Source organism: Thunnus thynnus, chromosome 18 (assembly GCF_963924715.1).
Source record: "Thunnus thynnus chromosome 18, fThuThy2.1, whole genome shotgun sequence".
Classification (NCBI taxonomy): Eukaryota; Metazoa; Chordata; class Actinopteri; order Scombriformes; family Scombridae; genus Thunnus; species Thunnus thynnus.
In genome coordinates, this window is record NC_089534.1 from 6,690,313 (window position 1) to 6,709,915 (window position 19,603).

The 19,603-nt window shown below is 39.9% G+C and overlaps 1 protein-coding gene across 1 annotated transcript in view; it reads left to right on the plus strand.

Moving 5' to 3' along the window:
• nmbr (neuromedin B receptor) overlaps positions 1-19,603 on the plus strand; it is a 79,572-nt gene that overhangs the window by 41,136 nt on the left and 18,833 nt on the right. The window contains exon 3 of the mRNA XM_067572442.1: positions 994-1,209. Within this exon, the coding sequence (XP_067428543.1) occupies positions 994-1,209 (216 nt within the window). The remainder of the gene's footprint in view (positions 1-993; positions 1,210-19,603) is intronic.

A 19,603-nucleotide genomic window follows, 5' to 3' on the forward strand; every position in this document is an offset into this window, starting at 1 on the left:
CAAAAAGGGGAAAACAAAAATAAAAACATAAAAATCACATTTTATTACATTGCTTAACGATTATTTTTTAATTACTAATTATGTTTACATGGAGTGCCAGCACTTAAATGAATCAGTCACACCTCACAGAGCTTTCAAAGTATGAACTTAAAAGGATGAAATCAATGATTCGCTCCATTGTGACTCAACAATCCACCAAACGGTATGTAGATATGAGCGTAATCTGATGCTAACAGCTTTTTGCCGGCAGATGTTTTGACCTCCTGTACGTTCAGACTGAATGTTTGCTGTTCATCACTTCCTGCTGAAGGCTCATCACCGACAGAGAGGATGAAACTGCAACGAGCGTCTCAGCGGGGTTTCCCACCAGACGAACAAACATCACCCCCGACGGCTATTAACTCTTTTATCATCAGATTTATGAATGACAAGTGCCTCCGTTTTACTCGTCAATCTGCTTTACGAGCTTTACTGATGTGTTGTAATGTCTGTCCTCTATCTCTCCTCTCCTCTTTCACTTTTCTATCCATTTTTCTTTTCCTATAATCTGTTTTTTTTGTCTCCTAATTGTCCTCTCCTTTTATTTTTGTGCATTGTTTCTCCTCTTCATCCCTCCCCACTTGATTCCTTTCTTATTTTGTTTGTTCACTCCTCCTCCTCTTTTCCCATCATTCATCTTTTATTATCTTCTTCTCCCCTTCTTTTCTCCATCCTCTCATTTACTGTACACCCTCATATTTTGCCTTTTCTCCTCAATTTCTTCCTCCCTCCTCTTTGTGTCGCTCCTCTCTATCTCCTCTCTCCTCTTCTTTCTCCCTTTCTCACCCCTTTTTCCGTTGCCATCATCTTCTTCTTTCCTCTTATCTACCCCATTTATCCTCTCCCACATCCTTCTTTTCATCATCTCCTCTCCTTTCCCTCCCTCTTCTATTTTCTACTTCTGTCCTCTTCTCCTCTCCTCTTCCTCTCCTCTTCCTCTCCTCTGCTCCTCAGGGTCACAGGGACGACACTAACGTGACCTTTGTGAACTGCGTGCCGTACCCGTTGTCTAATCAGATGCATCCTAAGATCCACTCAGTGATGATCTTCTTGGTTTACTTCCTGATCCCTCTGGCCATCATCTCGGTGTATTACTACCACATCGCTCGCACGCTCATCAAGAGCGCCCACGACATGCCGGGAGAAGTCAGCGAACACACCAAGAGACAGGTGACCGCTGGATGGATGGATGAATGAATTTTTTGCTGGTGTCACACAAGATTCTGCATGTTTTCAACCAAACAACAGTTCATTTAACTGATTTCACTGAAGAATAAAGATATTTTAATAGTAACAGATTGCTACAAACTGATCCTCACATAAAATTTATATATACATGCAACCAAAAGTGGTTGGTTCCTGATGCAAAACAACTGTTTGCTGCAGTTAATGAAATGAAAAATGGAGAGAAATGCACTTCAGCTACTGTTCAACTACAGAGTTTATGCTGCTGATAGTATTTTATTCTGCATTTGTCTTCGGTGAACTATAAAACATTTCAAGCTGTTTCAACTTAGAAACAGAAAACGTTTCCCTGCTGCCATAAAAATGCGAGTTAACTGAACCTAAGTTGAATAATCAGTTTAAAGTTGTCTGATGAGTTGTGAAAATATAAATTAACTGACTTTAGTTAACTCAACTAGAGATAACAAGTTCAATAAACTTAAGTAGAATCAACTGCCCACACTGAGAAGCTGAGAATTTTTACTAAATCAGCAACAAAGTTTTATTGAAAATAAATAAAATGTTAATTGAAGCAAACCAGCAACTAAAGTTGTGTTTACACAGGAGGTGTTTCAGCCTTGTTTATCAGTCGTTCATCTCATCTGACTGAACGGATACGGTCATGTGTGATGGTTTCGGAGAGCACAAACAAATGATATTGTCCTGCTAATTACTGCTGATAGGGGCAGCAGATTAGAAAATGTGTCGTTCTATAGTCACATGGTCAAATTATGTATCTGATCCTTTAAATTGGAGGACTTGTTGGATTTGGAAGGTGCGCATGTTGGCTCCACTGCAACCAACGATTGACCATAACACCTGTTTCTGCGTAGGCTTGCAGAGAATATCTTCAGAGAGGCATCATTCCAGTTTGAATTGTGTGTAACTGCATACCCTATGCATATTTCTATGCTTTAAGTCTATTTTCTTTCATTTTATGTGTGTAACTACAGCGATTGTGTGTCGGACTCTGAGTGCTGCCAAAACACAGGTGACCTACACTTGACATTGTACCTGAACGCATCCTGTTTGGACACTGGTGGAGGACTGAAGCTGTGGCTCTGCTGATATACTGCCTGTGTAAACTTGTGTAATAAAGGAGAAACTCAGAGCAGCACTGACTCTGCTGCTGTGCTGACAGAATTCATCCTGTGGAAGTTTACGTTATACTGAAATCACCATGTGAAGTAAGAACGACGACGGTAATCCCCAGAGATACAGTAGTGATTCCCAGCTGTGCCCCTCCATCATTGATCATGTACACCTGATCTGACCTGCTGCTGTCCGGTCTTTAATAATTCAGCTCCCCCACTCCCTCTGACCTCTTCTCCATCTGTGAAGATCAAGCTGGTGTTAAGTCATTACTCACTCCGGCTGACACAGTCCTCCACTAAACCTCCCTCATGGCTGAAATATTTACCGAGGCCTCTGAGGCCGTGGGAGTGGGAGGTGTGGGTGCAAAAAGCTTCGATCGGCATTAGACGAAACTTCCAAGCTGTTTATCTTTTGCAAAAGTAAGAGATCAGAGTGCACTTTACTGATTTTGTTATTTATCTGTTTTGTAATTTCTTTTTTCCTTCCCTTGATTTAAGTGTAAGTTTATCAGTTCCATTAGATGTGTGTAAGACAGATGACTGAAAAAAGGACTTTAGATGTGACCTGGATTTTTTTGTGACACTTGACACATTGAAGATTTGACTTTACTTGAGACTTGAACACAAAAACATTTAAGTCTCAAGTTTTGATCTGGTAAAATCCCAGAATAACAAAAGAAATCCATTCTCAGGTCTGTGCGAAGACTTGACTTGTTTCAAATGACTTGAAACTTCCCAGTTATTTCAAATTGGTTTAGACTTCAACCTGCCTAAAAGATTTTGCTTGAAATTAGGGAAAGACTTGACTTTCCCTAAAGCACTTCACACTTGACTCAAACCAGAGATTTGATTTGGACTTTTGGACATTTCAAATGAAGTACAACTTGACTTTGATTTGTCAGCTGGAAGGGCGTGTCAGTGTCTGTAGTTGATTGACAGCAGCTGGAAGGGCGTGTCAGTGTCTGTGGTTGATTGACAGCAGCTGGAAGGGCGTGTCAGTGTCTGTGGTTGATTGACAGCAGCTGGAGGGGTGTGTCAGTGTCTGTGGTTGATTGACAGCAGCTGGAGGGGTGTGTCAGTGTCTGTGTTTGATTGACAGCAGCTGGAAGGGTGTGTCAGTGTCTGTGGTTGATTGACAGCAGCTGGAAGGGCGTGTCAGTGTCTGTGTTTTATTGACAGTAGCTGGAAGGGCGTGTCAGTGTCTGTGTTTGATTGACAGCAGCTGGAGGGGCGTGTCAGTGTCTATGTTTGATTGACAGCAGCTGGAGGGGCGTGTCAGTGTCTGTGGTTGATTGACAGCAGCTGGAGGGGCGTGTCAGTGTCTGTGGTTGATTGACAGCAGCTGGAAGCATGTGTCAGTGTCTGTGTTTGATTGACAGCAGCTGGAGGGGCGTGTCAGTGTCTGTGTTTGATTGACAGCAGCTGGCAGGCTACGGAGACAAAGTAAACAAACTGCTGTAATTACAAGTCACGGACAGACAGTGTGACACTAAGGGATTTTGAAGAGCAATGGTTTGATTTGATATATGGAAATAAGGATTCCAGCTACATAAGTAGATGATTGAAATTGAAAATTGAAATAATGTAAAACTTGGATGAGCCATCAGGAAATCAAAACACTTAATACATAAATTTCTCCCTCTTGGTTTGTGATTTCTTTCTCAAAGAAGAACACATGTTGCTGTAGTAGACAGAAAAAGTAATTTTAAAGTTATAATCCTTAAGATCTGTGACACAAATGTTACACAGGTGGTAACATCAAATGAGAGTTAACACTGCAGCTGCTCTCTTTGTCAGAAATATATCAGAAGAGCAGCTGGTGTTTCTGTCTACAGAGCAGCAACACACTGTTTTGATAAAGAAGTCGGTCAATAATAATTACAACATGGATCTGATTTCATGCTGCACATGTTGCAATTAGTTTTCCACACAACAACAGGGCACAATAAGAGGTGTGCAGCTCGTCATCTAACAGCTCACTGTGGCTGCCCCTGACTGCTCATTATTTCCTGCAATATTTGAATAAAAATCAGAAAACCTCCGCACATCGTCTAGCACACCTCTGAAATATTGATTAGTTTGCAACTTTTCTGTTCAGGTATATATTATATATTCCAGCAGCGAGTGTATAGATAGTATGCAGGAGTTTCCTCATTTTTATTCAAGTTGTGTTTTCCTCTGAAATATATTCAGGTGTACAGAGACTTTTTAAATTTCTTTGAGGATCCCTGCAATATTTTAAACTGATCCGCTGTGAAAAAAATGACAGAAATCTCGTCTTATTTATCATCTTATTTTGTAGCAGCATTAGGAAATGTGTTAACGTAACAGTAACTTAAAACAGCTCAACAGAGTGGCAGACTTCGCCATTAGCATTATAGCATTATAGAGTGATAATTACAGAATATTAAATGCATTGAATGACTATTGCTGAAAAATAATGCCCCACAGAACAGGATTTGATTTCAGACTGCTAATAGACGTAATAGGTTGTTGTATTATGTTGTTTCCTTTTATCAGTCTTTGTTTTCTTTTCATATTCTCTGTGGAGGCCATTAACTGGAGACTTCCCCCTAAAAACACATAAATACTGATGTGGAAGACATCTCAGTGACATAAAAAAGAAGAGCACTGCTGCAGCTCCGTGAGACTCTGCAGGTCTGAGGAACACTTTTCAGTGATGTTGACCTCGACACACTCAGGGTTAATGGAGAGTCGCTGACTAACAAACAGTGAATCAACTCCAGGCGCTGAGAACTGAGAGAGAAGGAGGATCATATGAGGCGCTCACTGAAACGTGAAAAACACAGCCTGATGGTTTTCAAGCTCTCTAGCTTTAGATAAAACCTTCATCTGTGTTTGGTTCCTCAGTGTAGATTTACACAAGCAGTCAATAGCAGACTTTAAGGATCAGACGTCTTAGAGAAATTACCCAAAATATTCCTGAGAGTCTGTGACGATCATTTAGAACAAAGTTTCCCAATGAGAGGTATAAAAGTACAGTACAGGGCTAAAATAGTCTTTGACCTTTCCTCTCACTTGTGCTGCTGGATGTTGATTGATTTATTGATCCATGCATCAAAGCTTCAATATGTGGTTAAAAGTATGCGGACCCCCCGGTCTACACACTTTTAGTCTGGGTATTTTAGTTGCAATGAAAGGAAATCTCAATGCTCCAGCATACAAACATATTTTACATTAATGTTCTTTCAACAGCTCATTTTTGTCCATTTCCACTTTTGATATGACAATACTCCCGTACACAAAAACACCTCCATAAAGATATTATTTTACGGGTCCTTAAATTCCTAAAAAATTCCATTGGGAGTTTCGTGAAAGAGCCATGTGATTTTGCAAAATAGTGATCGTTCAACAGGTGCAATTACAATTAATTAATTCCAATTAACTGCTAAAAGAGGCATCCATCAGTTTAAGACTGTTTACTCCGATAACACTGTAAGACTCACGGTGGATAGTTAAAAGAAATCTGTGCCACAGACCCAGAGATATCATCATTTTATCGCACATATCTCTCTTGTTAAAACCTGGTGCCTATATTACCCACAATACAACTCAATCAACATCAGTTAAGAAGAGAGCCAACTGTCAATCACAGCTGTCAATCAACACCCACACGGCAGACATCAAAGCTACTATAAGTCTTCAAATCTAATCAACGGAGCAATAACTTCCAAAATGACCACCAGCACACTTATTAGAGAGCCTGAATTTAAAGATTGACACCATAATGAGTTGTTGAAAAAAATGTATTTACTTAGTATTTCATGAGAGAAGTTGATGCCTTTTGAATGGGAGTCTATTGGAGCATCTAGCGACCATCAGTGGCACTTTAAGGTACTTCAGCCTCACGCTTTTTAACTCAACACAATTATTCACAAGCAACTATGACAGCAACTATTATCTGTATTTTCTCCATAATTCACAGATTACACAGTAGGTTGCAGTTTCCAGTTTACAATAAATTATTAGGAAATTGTTGGGAAATATGAGACCCATAAAACCAGATAAGTGGAAGTTGCTACAGAAGCGGATTAATGCCCATTAATTTGGAAAAGAAGCCATTAAAACAGACATTCTCATGTTCCTTGAGGTCAGACCTGGGAAAAATACCGTAACATTCAATTTCCATCGTCTCCCTCCCTCAGTGTCTCGGCCCTGCGTATCACTTCATGCATGTGGTCTAATTCAACTCATTACAGTCGAGTCCATCCCTGCCTTACTTGCGGGGGAGCGATGATATCAGCACCTTCTTAAATGGGAAAAGCCTCTTCACACGTCCGCTCGTATCTTCACATCTAGAAGGTTGGACGCCAATTGCTGCATTAACTGCAAACGCCCACATCAATACTGAACACGGCTGTATCTTATCTGAGAGCAGAGCTAATTCATTATGTTCCCTGAGATAAGAAATACATTAGCGGGTACACACACACCCACCCACACACACACACACACACACACAGACATATACACACCAGAGCTGGAAAGCTAAACTCCAGACCACATTATTGATCAGAAAATGCTAATATGGGTTGTTTTGGAAGCTGATGACAAAAGTGATTTAGTTGGGAGGACTTATTGAAGAAAGGACACTAAAAAAAAAGGAAAAAATTTCAAGCAAAACACAAGGAAGATAGAAATGTTATTAAAAGAGTGGAATAGTAAAATTAAATCACAAAAGCCTTCTTATAAAATTTTAGAACCGTTAAATGGACAAACACTATAAATTAGTCAGTTTGCAGTTACACAGTAGATGCTTTATTAATCTTACTGGTAAACTAACATATGTATATATTTTCTCCCTTTTTATTAGTGCAACATGACATAGCATCAGTGAACAAGATGGCGTCACAAACAACAGAGCAGTGTCTGGTATTGTATATATATATATATATATAATAAAATCATAAAATGTCATTTGTTGAGCACTTTGCTTAATAACGTTACAGAGTGCTTTACAGAGAAAAACTTTAGCACGCCATCTCGCTTTCTGCTGGTATATTAATTAGTTTTTTCACATAAATAAAAATGATTTGATTAGATGAATAACGTAGCAGTTTGTAGTGTGAATGAACAGTAAATACATTTTGCTCTGATAAAAACTTTTAACCAACACTGCTGTACTTCAGAGAAGTCGTGATTCAGAACAACTTGCATTTCTATCAATTCTGTCATTTGTCATTGACTCGCCGCTCCAGCAGCAGACTTGACTCTTATTGTAAGTGGAAGCTGAGTGACAGCTACAAAATAACAGAATAATTGCGAGCTCAAGCTTTGACAGAAAACATCAAAACTATCATCATTTTCTCTGAGATTAAGCCGCAGGATCAATCGGACCTGAGGCCATTACGGCAATCGAACATTCTGACACTGCACAGCGTCTAAAACAAACAGAAAATATCTTTGCTTCACCCCACAGGAGGTCTAAGAAATGTTAAAAACAAAGCAGCAGATAATGAACAGTGAAAAAGAGGCAGGCAGAAGGCATGAAGTGCAATTGATTTTATATACGAGTCAGCGTTTTGCTGTGCAGGCCTTCACGAAATCCAAATAATTGCTACTGATGAATCCATTTACCTTCACCTCCAGCAGCACTGCTGAGATTGTTTTTTCTGTGACTTAAACTTTCATTTACTACAGTTTTTACTTTTTTGTTGGGGATTCAGGGATGCAATTTGGTGCTTTTATTTTTGCCATCTCAGATGGAGGAAAATGGATGGAAGAAGGTAAAAAGTCACACCAATTAAGCCTTCATGGTCCAACAATAATATAGTTTAAAGAAAAAACAGCTGACTCTGAGACGCCGTCTGCTTTACTCCACCAGTAACTTCATCGGCTTCAGCTCTCCGTTTGTTACTGGAGATTAGCTACATTTTTCTGTTATCACTGTTTGTTGTTGTGATTCAGTATCTTAATGTTTGGAGGGTAACAGCTATAAAGTACGCTAATTTTACAGTTAGTGTTACATGGTTCCACTAAATAAAACTAAGGCCATGTCCACACTAAGCCGACTAAATTCATAAACGCATCTTTTTCGCTTTCATTTGACCCTCCGCTCAGATATCAACAGAATTAAATGTGCCGGCGTCCTGTAGTGAACACTAGCGGCAGCAGAGGGTGCTGTTGCTGCTGCTCAGTGAAAGTTACATAGTCGCACTTTAACAAAATGAAGATATTTTTCTGTCTCAGATGGAAGAAGGTACCAGCGTGTATCGAGTCGTTAACAGTTTATGAAAATTTCAATAGTTGAGCTTTAATTTAAGTACCTCCATCACACAGTGTAAAGAATTCCTTATTGTATTTGGCCTGTATGTGAGGAAAAACTGTAATTAAATTGACATTTGCTTCACTTAAACACCGCTGTGCAACAGAACAATAATCTAGACTTCAGTTTCTGTTCACTCGCCGTCACTGAGTGGACAGAGCAGCAGCAGCAGCAGCAGCAGCAGTATGGATTGAATCATTTCAAGTGACAGCTGACTGACAGCTACAGGATTCGACAAAATGATTGCACAAGCAGATGGGTGACAGAAACTGCCTGAAACCTTTTGTCAGTGTCTGTGTGGTTTAGCTGCAGGTGATGTAGAGTGCAGGGCATGACCCAGTCTATGACTGGCATCACAAAAAAAAAAAAAAAAAAAAAAAATTACAGCACTTCAGACCTACAAACACCCGAGGAGAGCTGGAGAGAGAAATTCAGGAGGCGTAGACGATGTTTTAAGCAACATTTTGGGCTGCAGAAAGTTTTCAAACCAGGAAAAAATGACCCAGACTAAAAGTACACCATAGAATCTACCTGACATCCTCTTTTCTTGCCTTATAGTCACCAAAAGATTGCCTACGATGCAGGTGAGCTGGTATTTTTAACATTTTGTAACAAACTTTATAAGCCGCTGAAGTGTCAGAACGTGATCAGGGCTTATAGTATAGACGTTTAAAGAAGCAGACTGGGTCACTTCTGCAGCCATATCAACAGACAAGAATATCAATGTCGGACAATTCTGCAAATCCTTGAGTTACATCCAAAGCCAACGTTTTTTAAATTCTTTCTTTCTACAGTATTTGTGCAAATAAAAAGGCAAATGTATATTGCAGGTCTGTGACAGGCACTTGTATCGGTACTGAAAACTCAAAACGTTTGTATCATGGTATGGTATGTATGATGACAAAGTTGGTCAAGTAAGGGTTCAAATACTGTGCACTGATAGCATAACACCATATCTAGTAAATGTGGGTTTAATCACCTTGAACAGCAGTCTTTAGGTGATGTGAGGCGTCCATGTTCACTTGACTTTCAGACACTTCCGTATCATGAAGCACCAAGTTGGATATACTGGAGCATTCAGAAAATCAGTTTCCTGGTCGTAACTGTGACTTGGATGATAATTCTGATGTGACATGAATGCAGCATATAATCAGTAAAGAGATTGCTGAGCTAGCACTACCGCTAAGTAGTGCTCCATCTCTGCTGTTTTGTCTGGTGACTTCTTGTATACATAGGAAGTGTGAATATGTTGTGTTGTGCAAGCTGATTTTTCCAGCTTGTGCCTACATACTGCCTTTATTCTACAGCAGTCTGACATACATTGTGCACTACTTATACATTTTTTTTATTTAAAATGATGTTTGTTCTTCATTGACTGCCTTCTCACAGGCAGACAAGCTAGAGTTATGTGAGCCTCACCTCCTGTCTTCCCATTGGCATCAGATTAAACGGTGAGAGAATCTTTCAATATGGATGTAATTCTCAGGATACTGTGCTGAATTCTGATATACAGAGTGTGAAAAAGGAAGACTTTTAAAAATACTGTCAAAGTGCCCTTAAGGAAAGCACCAAACCCAAAACTATTCATTTGGAGCTTGTCACTGTCCAGCAGATGAAAGTGTTTTTTGTAGGTTTCAGGTGTTTTGGGGCCAAAACAAGCTGGCAACCCAAGCCAAGAAAAGCTGATTTATAAAGCACATGTCAGCAACAAGGCAATTCAAGGTGCATTACATGAAACATTAAAAGCTTTGTGACAAACACATCAAAAAAGGACATTTAAATACTATTAAAACAGTCATTAAAGAGCTAAGGGAATAGAAAATAAAAGCAAGCTAAAGTAAGACAGTTACAGTGCAGGGTAAGAAATTAATAATTATTTGATTTAATCAAAGGCAGCAGCAAACAGAAAAGTCTTCAGCCTTGATTTAAAAGAACAGAGTTGCAGCAGACCTGCTGTTTTTTTCTGGGAGTTTGTTCCAAATATGTGGAGCATAAAAACTGAACTCTGCTTCTCCATGTTTAGTTTTGACTCTGAGGACAGAAAACAGACCTGTTCCAGATGACCTGACAGGTCTGAATGGTTCATAACGTAGCAGAAGATCAGAAATGTGTTTTGGCCCTGAACCATTCAATGCTTTATAAACCAACAGCAGTATTTTAAAATCAAAAGACGATCTGAGAACTGGGGTGATGTGATCCACTTTCTTGGCTTAGTGAGGACTCAAGCAGCAGCTTTCTGAATCAGCTACAGTCCCACGCAGTTTTCCAGTTGGTCTGGTAATATGTTGCGGTCGACTGTGTCAAATGCAGCACTGAGATCCACTAATGCTAAGACTGAAATTCTGCTACTGTCTGTGTTTAAGTGGATGTCATTGAAGACCTTAACAAGAGCAGTCTCAGTGCTGCGGTGTGGTTGAAATCCTGACTGGAAGACATCAAAACAGTTGTTTGGTGCCAAGAAGTTGTTCAGTTGTTGATTTTACTTAAAAATGGGAGGTTTGATATGGACCTATAATTGTTCATTAGTGACGTGTGTAGATTGTTCTTTTTTAAGAGTGGCTTGATGACGGCAGTTTTCAGGGCCATGAGAAGAAACCTGAGAGAAGAGACATGTTGATGATGTGTAGAAGATCTGAGGCTATGCAATCTGAAACATTTTTGAAAAAGCTTGTAGGCAGAATATCAAAGCAGCAGCAGGATTTCAGATGTTACATAATGTCCTCCAGGTTTTTATGGTTGATCGCATAAAATTGTGTCATACTACTTGAATTGATTTTAAGTGGACACAGGGACAACACATACCCTGTACTTGATATGGAGGCACTGACTGTTTGTCTAATTTTCTGAATTTTGTCAGTGAAGACGGAGAGACAAATTCCTTGTAGGCCCTGGTGGATAGAAGTTCAGAAGCTACTGACACGGGAGGGTTTGTTAGCCTGTCGACAGTAGCAAACAAGGCATGTGTATTATTATTGTTTGTGGCGATGATGTCAGAGAAGAAGGACCACCTTGCATCTCTCAGTTCCAAATTATAAATGTGAAGTCTCTCTTTATAGATGTCATAATGAACCTGGATATTTGTCTTTCACCACTTGTGTTCAGCTTTTCAACACTCTCTTTTCTCTATTCTGACCAGCGTGGCATTTCTCCATGGAGATCTTTTCTGACAACCTTCACCTTAGTGGGTGCAATAGCATCAATAACACCTGTCATCTTAGAACTAAAATTATCTACATCTCATTGACTGAGACCCAAAAGAGGGGCGGGTGTGGAAGAGAAAGTCTGAATAAAGATTTCACTGGTGTGTTCAGTGATATACCGTTTTCTGATTACGTCTGTTTGAACATTTGCTTGCACAGAGATAGCAAGAAAACACAGGAATGATCAGAGAGAGCAACATCAGTCACCACAACCTTAGATACATTCAGATCCTTGGAGATGATTAAGTCCAGAGTGTGCTCAGTCAGCTTCCACCAGAGAAAACTAAAAGTTTGCAGAGATAACTTCTCGCTTCATTAAACACTTTGATTTCTACTTCAGAGAATTGAGGTCCCCTTTACAACCCGAGATCTTTTCAAACTGCAACACGTTGCTCCCTGACTGATGATACTGGAGATATTACTGGCTGCAGACACTCAGAAGCAGACTGCCTCCTCCTCCTCCTCCTGTGAGATGTAATACATGACCTCAACAGGCCTCATCACTTCTCTGCTCACCTATCAGCTAACATCATCCTCACCATCGTCCATGTCCTCTGCTGACGGAGGCTGTTTCACCACAACCTCCGACTGTTGAGAGAAAGACGAGTCAACAGTGACTTCCACAAGCAAGTTTAACTCTGCACTGGATGAGATTTCTGTAAAATTGAGGTGATTCAGTTTGTTATCGGTTTAATAACTGATATTTTTAGTATTTAACTTAAAATTTCAAGAGTAACTTCACAGCACCACAGTTCAAAAGGCTGCTGGATGGAAAAAGTAGTGGACAAAGACTGAGATCACACATAAAGATGGTTTCTACCAACTGGCAGAGAGGAACATAAATCTTATGATTGAATAATCACACAGACAGCAGACTGAACAGCTGCTCAATGACGTCTGGAGGTCTGGAGGTGGACGACCTGTAAATCCTCTGAGAACGTCAATTATTGCGTCCTTGTACCAAAACAAACATGGTTGACAATCAGCTTCTTTATTATCATTATTTACATGCAGTGCAGTTTGTCCTGAAAAGGCAAAAAAAAGAAAGAAACACATCTTGTTTGGTTTGAGTTTGGTTGAGATCCTGGATGGAGAGGTGTGGGTAATGTAACTGGGAAGTAAGTGAAAACAAAGAAAACTTCTGGTCAGCTGTGGTGTTGTAGAGACATTCATTCCTTTTACAGCTCAATCAGCTTCTTCTCCATTCTCACACTACAAACCTTTCTTCTTCTTTGGTTTATTTACCAGTACACCCCCCTCAGGTGACACACAAGTGACGTCATCGGTCGTAAATATCAAACATGTCTTTATGAGAACGACTGACAGCGACCTCAGATTAGGATCTCTACATATCACACACTTAATGATTTTATCAACACCAGCTGACCCAGACTGGAACAGACGTCGCTCCTATCATTCAAACGACGGTTGACACAAATGCCACAAGTTGACGCCATCTGACAAGGTGCTGCGTTGGCCGAGCAAATACGTTAACGTGCACATCCCTTATTCCTTTTGCCTTATCTCGTCATTGTTGCAACAAAACATAAAATAATTCCCTCAGTGATAACTTCCAGAGGTGTAAAATCCTCTCTCATAGGATTATAAACCACTGTGCAGTGTTTTGACATCTGATAAACCTTCAAACTCACTGATCTGCAACTCAAACTGGACTTCCTGCATCGTATATCATGTCTCACCTGTACCTGAAACAACACGTCCACACCAGCAACAGCCCTTTACTTTGTTTGAACGCTGCCTGAACGCCTGCTAAGTAACACTGACCTTTGTCAAACAAGACCTTTTTAAAGTCCAAACCACTTAAGAAGATTCAACAGTATTATGTAATAATATTCTTACTTTTTTACATATTTGTCCTCAAAAAATAACTACCAAAATGTAGAGAAAACAATCTTGTCAGTGTCCAAATACAACAATGAATACAAAGCAAAACAAATCAAGGAACAACAGTCCTATAATTAAAAGCTTCAGACGCTTTTTAAAAAAAGCATCTTGTTCTGCTCTTTCCAGGATTTGGTGTTTCAATTTTAATTTCCTTGAAAAATATCAATAAAGTTGCGTTATGAGTCGACATTATCAGGGAAAATCACGCCCCCGGGGCTCTAAAAGAGAACACCGCTTCACTAATGCTTTACTTATTTGTTCAAATTAAAGTGAAAAAAACAGCAGCGATTGAATTCTCCCTCCTCAGAGAGCCGGCCGGGCTCTCTGATATTATATCATCACTCTTTCCTCTCGTCTCTCCGGTGTCCTTAAGGATAAAAACATCAACACTCTGACAGTTTACTGTCTGCATGTTGCTGCAGGTGAATCTATCACCTCATCCTTCATAACTCACTGCTCCTTCCTCTCGCTGATATACAGCATCATCATCAATCCACACGACTTAAAGGTTCTGACATAACAAGTAGTAATATTAAATATATAGACTGTGTTTTTAAAAGTCTAAACCTTTTTCCTGTAAAGCTGCTCTGAGATGAATCTTCATGAGTTACCTTGAATATAACGTTTCCGTGTGAACGCTGTGAGCTGTGAGGTGAATACAAGGAGCAGAACTGCAGCCTGAAATATGATTGTTGTTTTGCTTGCAGCGTGCGTGCTGTTGTGCGGCCTATAAACGGTGCAGATTACCGACAAATGTTTGCAGCGTCTGGAGCAGACAGCTCCGGATCGACACATCAGCTCTGCTTGTGATTCAAGGCTTTTCTTATCCTTAGATATTTTTCAAAGCGTAGTTACAGTAATCCAGCTCACCTGCAGAGCAGCAGCAGCACCGACCTCGACTCCTTTCACAGCACATGTGAGTCTCGTTTTTCATGACTTGTGTTTTAATGTCATTGTTCACCATCTGTGATATGAAAATGTCAATTTTTCCACTTAGAGCAGTCAAAGAATGTTTACATTCATTCATTTGGTAGACGCTTTTGTCCAAAGCGACATACGAATGAGGGTCAAACCAAATTACAGTATCAATGAGAAGCCTTCGAGAATAAGAACATTCCTGACACAAGGCAGCAGGAGCATGAAGCAACATATACTGTTACTTGGTTTTTTTTTTTTGAAGAAAGAGCATTCTCGGTGAGTAAACACTTGTATAAGAATTTAGCTCACTACCTCGCCTGCACAAGCATTCACTTTGAATTCATGTGCAGCTCAATTTGTCAGGAAACTTGTCAGGAGGCGAGTTTGGAAAGTTGAGCATCGGGTTGCTGTGAAAGTGTGTGTACTGGTGATAGTTCAGTTATTGAATCCTCCTGCCTGGCAGCTGACAGCTGAGTCAATCACACCGGAGGACGTTGTTCCACCGTCTGCATCAAAAGTATTTTAGCCGACTTCGCTAACGTTCAACACCGGAGCTGAGAGCGTCAGAGCAGCCAACGGAAACATGCTGCTCTGCAACACTCTGCTCTGTGTTTCCATCACAGATATGTAGTTATGTAGGACTGTTTGTAAAAGTCATGTTGTTATCAAGTGTTTCTTGGTGGACAATGACACACCTGAAACCCCCCCCCCAAAGCAATTCATATGCAAGGAAAAGACACTGCGCTCACATAAAAGTTTAACAGAAAAGCATTTTTAAAAGCAAAATCCACTTGCAGTTTTATCACAAGTCTGTCAGAAAGTAGCAGTAATGTGTTAAAACAGAGTCAAGAGGAACGTGACTGACTGATCTGCTGCACAATCTCTCTCTCTTTACATTCAGGTTAATACTTTTACTGTAAATCACCGATTTGTGCTGCAGAGATGAGAGGATGAGAGTCCCACCCCTCCAAACCGAAGCTGGAGCAGAATCGCCTCCTGAGATTCAGGCATTTAACCCCCCATGTCTGGGCTTCCCTCTGTGCATTCAACCAGATAATCAAAGTCTTAACTTGATTTTACTGACCTACAGATTAGTTTCAATCAGCCTCCATGCTGTGGAGTTTAACCCTTGTGTTGTCTTAAAGGTCAAAGATGTCCCGCCGCTACGTTTAACAGCAGAGAAAACCTCTTTTTTCAACTTGAAATCTGATGACTTCTCTTTAGTGACCCCAACATACATTAAAAAAGTGAAACATCGCCTTTGTTCATATTTCCATGAAAGCTGTACACCACCAGGGTACAAAGATAGCTTTAGGGTCATTGGCCCAGCAAATCATTTACACACCATTAGTAAACCAATTGTTTACTAACGGGGAATGCAGTCGGAGGCAGGAGGAGGTGTCTGAAGAGGAAGATGATGGGGAAGAAAACTACCCACACAGCACGATGCATCATCTTCAGATGAAGAAGAAATCCCCCAAGCTGAAAGAGAGAGATTTTTGTCAAAGGACAGCAAAAATACATGATCCTTGTAACAACCGGGCAGGATGGCAGCACAAAAATGTCATAAAGATGACTCCAGGGCCCCATGCCCAGGACATCACCTCAAATATTCTACATGTTCATCACACCAGCTATCACAAAAATCATCCTGGAATATGGACACAACTGGAAAAGTATGGATGCAATTGATCTGTGTGCCTACACAAGGCTGCTAATCTTAGTGGGTGTGTATACGTCCCGAGGCAGAGCAACAGCTAGTCTCTGGGATGCAGAGAGAGGATGACACGATGCCACTGAAAGTTCTCAAGAAAGTTTCTCAAAAACGCTACAATTTGACAACCGCAAGTCAAGACCTGCAAGACGTGTACGAGTCAAACTAGCAGCCATATATCTGTATATGACACAGATATAAAATCTGTCAGAATAAAAATTGTCTGATGCGCAGATCTCTAAACTAAAAAGGAGTTTTTTCACTGTCTCTGTTTAATATAAATGTTAATGAGTCAGCAGCAGCTGGACCATAAAGTTTACCTCCAAACCAAAAGAAGAAGAATCTGTGTACTGAGGTTTACTTTCTCTTAAAAGGTGGAAAACAGAATTATATCTGAAAACTAGAAAGTGGAAGAAAACAGATTCTGCATGCAAAGGAAGTATGTCCAACCCCCCAAAAAACAAGAGCATCCATCATTACAACAAATAATGAAAATGTAGAATTTCAATCAGAAGAGACTAATTGTCTAATTAGTCTCATTAAGTCTGGACACTGGTGGTGGTGAACAAGTGAAGAACAATAGCTGAAGGTCTGGATGGATGTGACGTGAAGCGGGACTGTATCAATCTGATGACAGCAGCAGATAAAGTTTAACAGCAACAACATGATCGGCTCACTGGTTGTGGAAAATTCTGACTGGTTGAAGTGAAAAGTGTGAACAACCTTAATCAGACAGAAATCTAAATAAATAGTGTGTAACTTATGCAAGATAGTGATCTTGTTGAGCTTTGTGGGGGTCTCTAAAATAACTAACATTAAGGGAGGGATAAATAAATCAGTAATAGCCTAACAGCGTGTGGCGAATCCACATTCAGCAGCATCAGGTCTGGTAGCAGAGCTAGCATCCTCTGTAGCAGCAAAGCTAGTGCTAGCTGTAACACTAGCAGGTGAACGTGTGTCCAAGTAACATCTTGTTAATATCCTGTTAATATCTTGTTAATATATGTGCACAAGTTAATATCTCATGCAAACAAGATAACATCTTGTTAATATGTGCCCAATAATATCTTGTTCATTTATTGTTCGCATTTTGTTAATATGTTGTTTGCACAAGATAATAACTTGTGCACACAAGACATGGATCTTGTGATAACAAGGTCGTTTGCAGAAGATACAAAAATATCATCTTTCAGAACTTGTGGGGTTTCATACAGATCACTGAACTGATTTTCAGGCTTATTTTATGTCGCTTGCAGCCAAAAGTTACTGCAAATGAGGTTCTCCTGAGAAAACAGCAGCTCAACACCGACTGAGGAGACACATTTCACTCCAGAATCTCTCAAAGTAATACTTTTAAAAACTCATTATGCTTGATGAAAAGATGAATATTAATCTCATGTCTGTGTGTAAAGTATGAAGCTGGAGTCAGGATGCGATTAGCCCAGTTTAGCATGAAGACAGGACAGTCTTGTTCATCTTATAGACATTTACAGCGTTTTTTTTTTTTAAGACGCCATTGATGCTGTTAAGACTCGCTGAATGGGACTGACAATCACCAGAGACCTCGGAGGAAGAGAGCGAGGGGGGAGAGAGAGATGTTGTAGGCGAGTGAGGTGAATGTTCACAGGAGGGAAAAAGAGCAGCGAGACAGAATAATACAGAGAGAGAGAGATGAAGGGGAGACACGTTTAAAGAGGGAGGTGAGGAGAGATGGCAGGAGGAGCACTGAATGGCATCTGAGAGAGAGAGTAAAAGAAGAAACAGAAAAAATGTGCAGGTGAGAAAATCAGCAGCAGCAGCAGCTTGTGAGAGTCACTCAGGTTCAGGTTATGATTAATAAGTATTCAGCGCAGACGTTTTCTGTTCTAAAAACACGTTTAGAATTTAAATTAAAAGTCTAATTTATGTATGAGAAGAAATTCAATATATTTTTCAATAAAAACTGGCATCATGATGGACATTTTTTTATGCATAGCGTAACGTCGGTTTGTTGTCCCGCAGCTGAGTTTCACTTATTGAGCATGAAATTGTATGAAATGAAAACAAAAATAAACATTAAACACCTCATCCTCCCCCACAAAATATATGCATATTATATTTTGTGGGTCAGTAACCAGAAAACTTAATATAGTTTAATATAAAACAGAATGTGTCAGTATGAAGCAGTGGCACAAATCATTCAATGACATTTTCTCAAAGGCCAGGTCAGGATGGATATAAATAGAAAAAAACCTCCAGAAACCATCTGTTCGTTCCACTCTCACTGGAATATCACCTGATTCCACATGTGGGTGGTAAATTTATTAAAAGCAAAACAAAACTGGGAATATGGGGCAACGAACCTGCAGCTTTCTGGTACCCCTGAGGGTGTGTGACCTTGACGCTTTGCCCAGTAGGTAAACCAGTTATAAAGACTGGGAAGTAGACATGTTTTTTGAGAGAAATATACAGTAATCCCCCTTGAATTTTATCAACATAATGAAGAAACGTTTTTGTTTTCCAGATCGCAACTACATCATAAGTTATTTATGGTTCTGTTTGAGGCAGTCGCAGCGTTTAAAGGATCATCGTCTGAACGTGAACGTCTGAAATTTCAGATCAAATTTTAATGTTTTTTTTTTTAAAAAGAAAAAAAACTCTTCTTGTTGGTGCGTTCGCATAAACTCTGACATCCGAGACCTCAGAGGCAGAGCTAAACAGCAACATTTAATGCAATGAGGACAAAAAAAAAATACATTATTTATTAGGTGATCCTCATCACGGTGCCACACATGCTTTAAAAGGATATATACATACGGCTCTAACTTTATGGAAATTCCCTGCAACATGATGATAAGCTGATGTTACTCGTGCATTCATTATACGTTGTTCTGTGTGGATGAGCTGAGTGCCTAAAACGTAACGATACATCCCGTCTGACAGCCTAAATATAGACGGCAGAGTACACAAATAACTCTGCGTTTGTACCGTATTCAATCACATGCGTGTTCAACAACAGCAACACAAACAGAAACAGCAAAAATCCACAAAAGCAGCAACATCAAAACAACAATGTGTTGCAGCAACAGCAGCAGCAGCAGTTTAACTCAGACTTCTCTCTTTTTCTGCTTCTTCTATGAAAAACAATAACAAGAGTTCATGTTTATTCATGAAATCACGGCAAAAGAAAAGCCAGAAAAACACTCCAGCTACAGAAATACACAACGCTGTGTGTGTGTGTGTG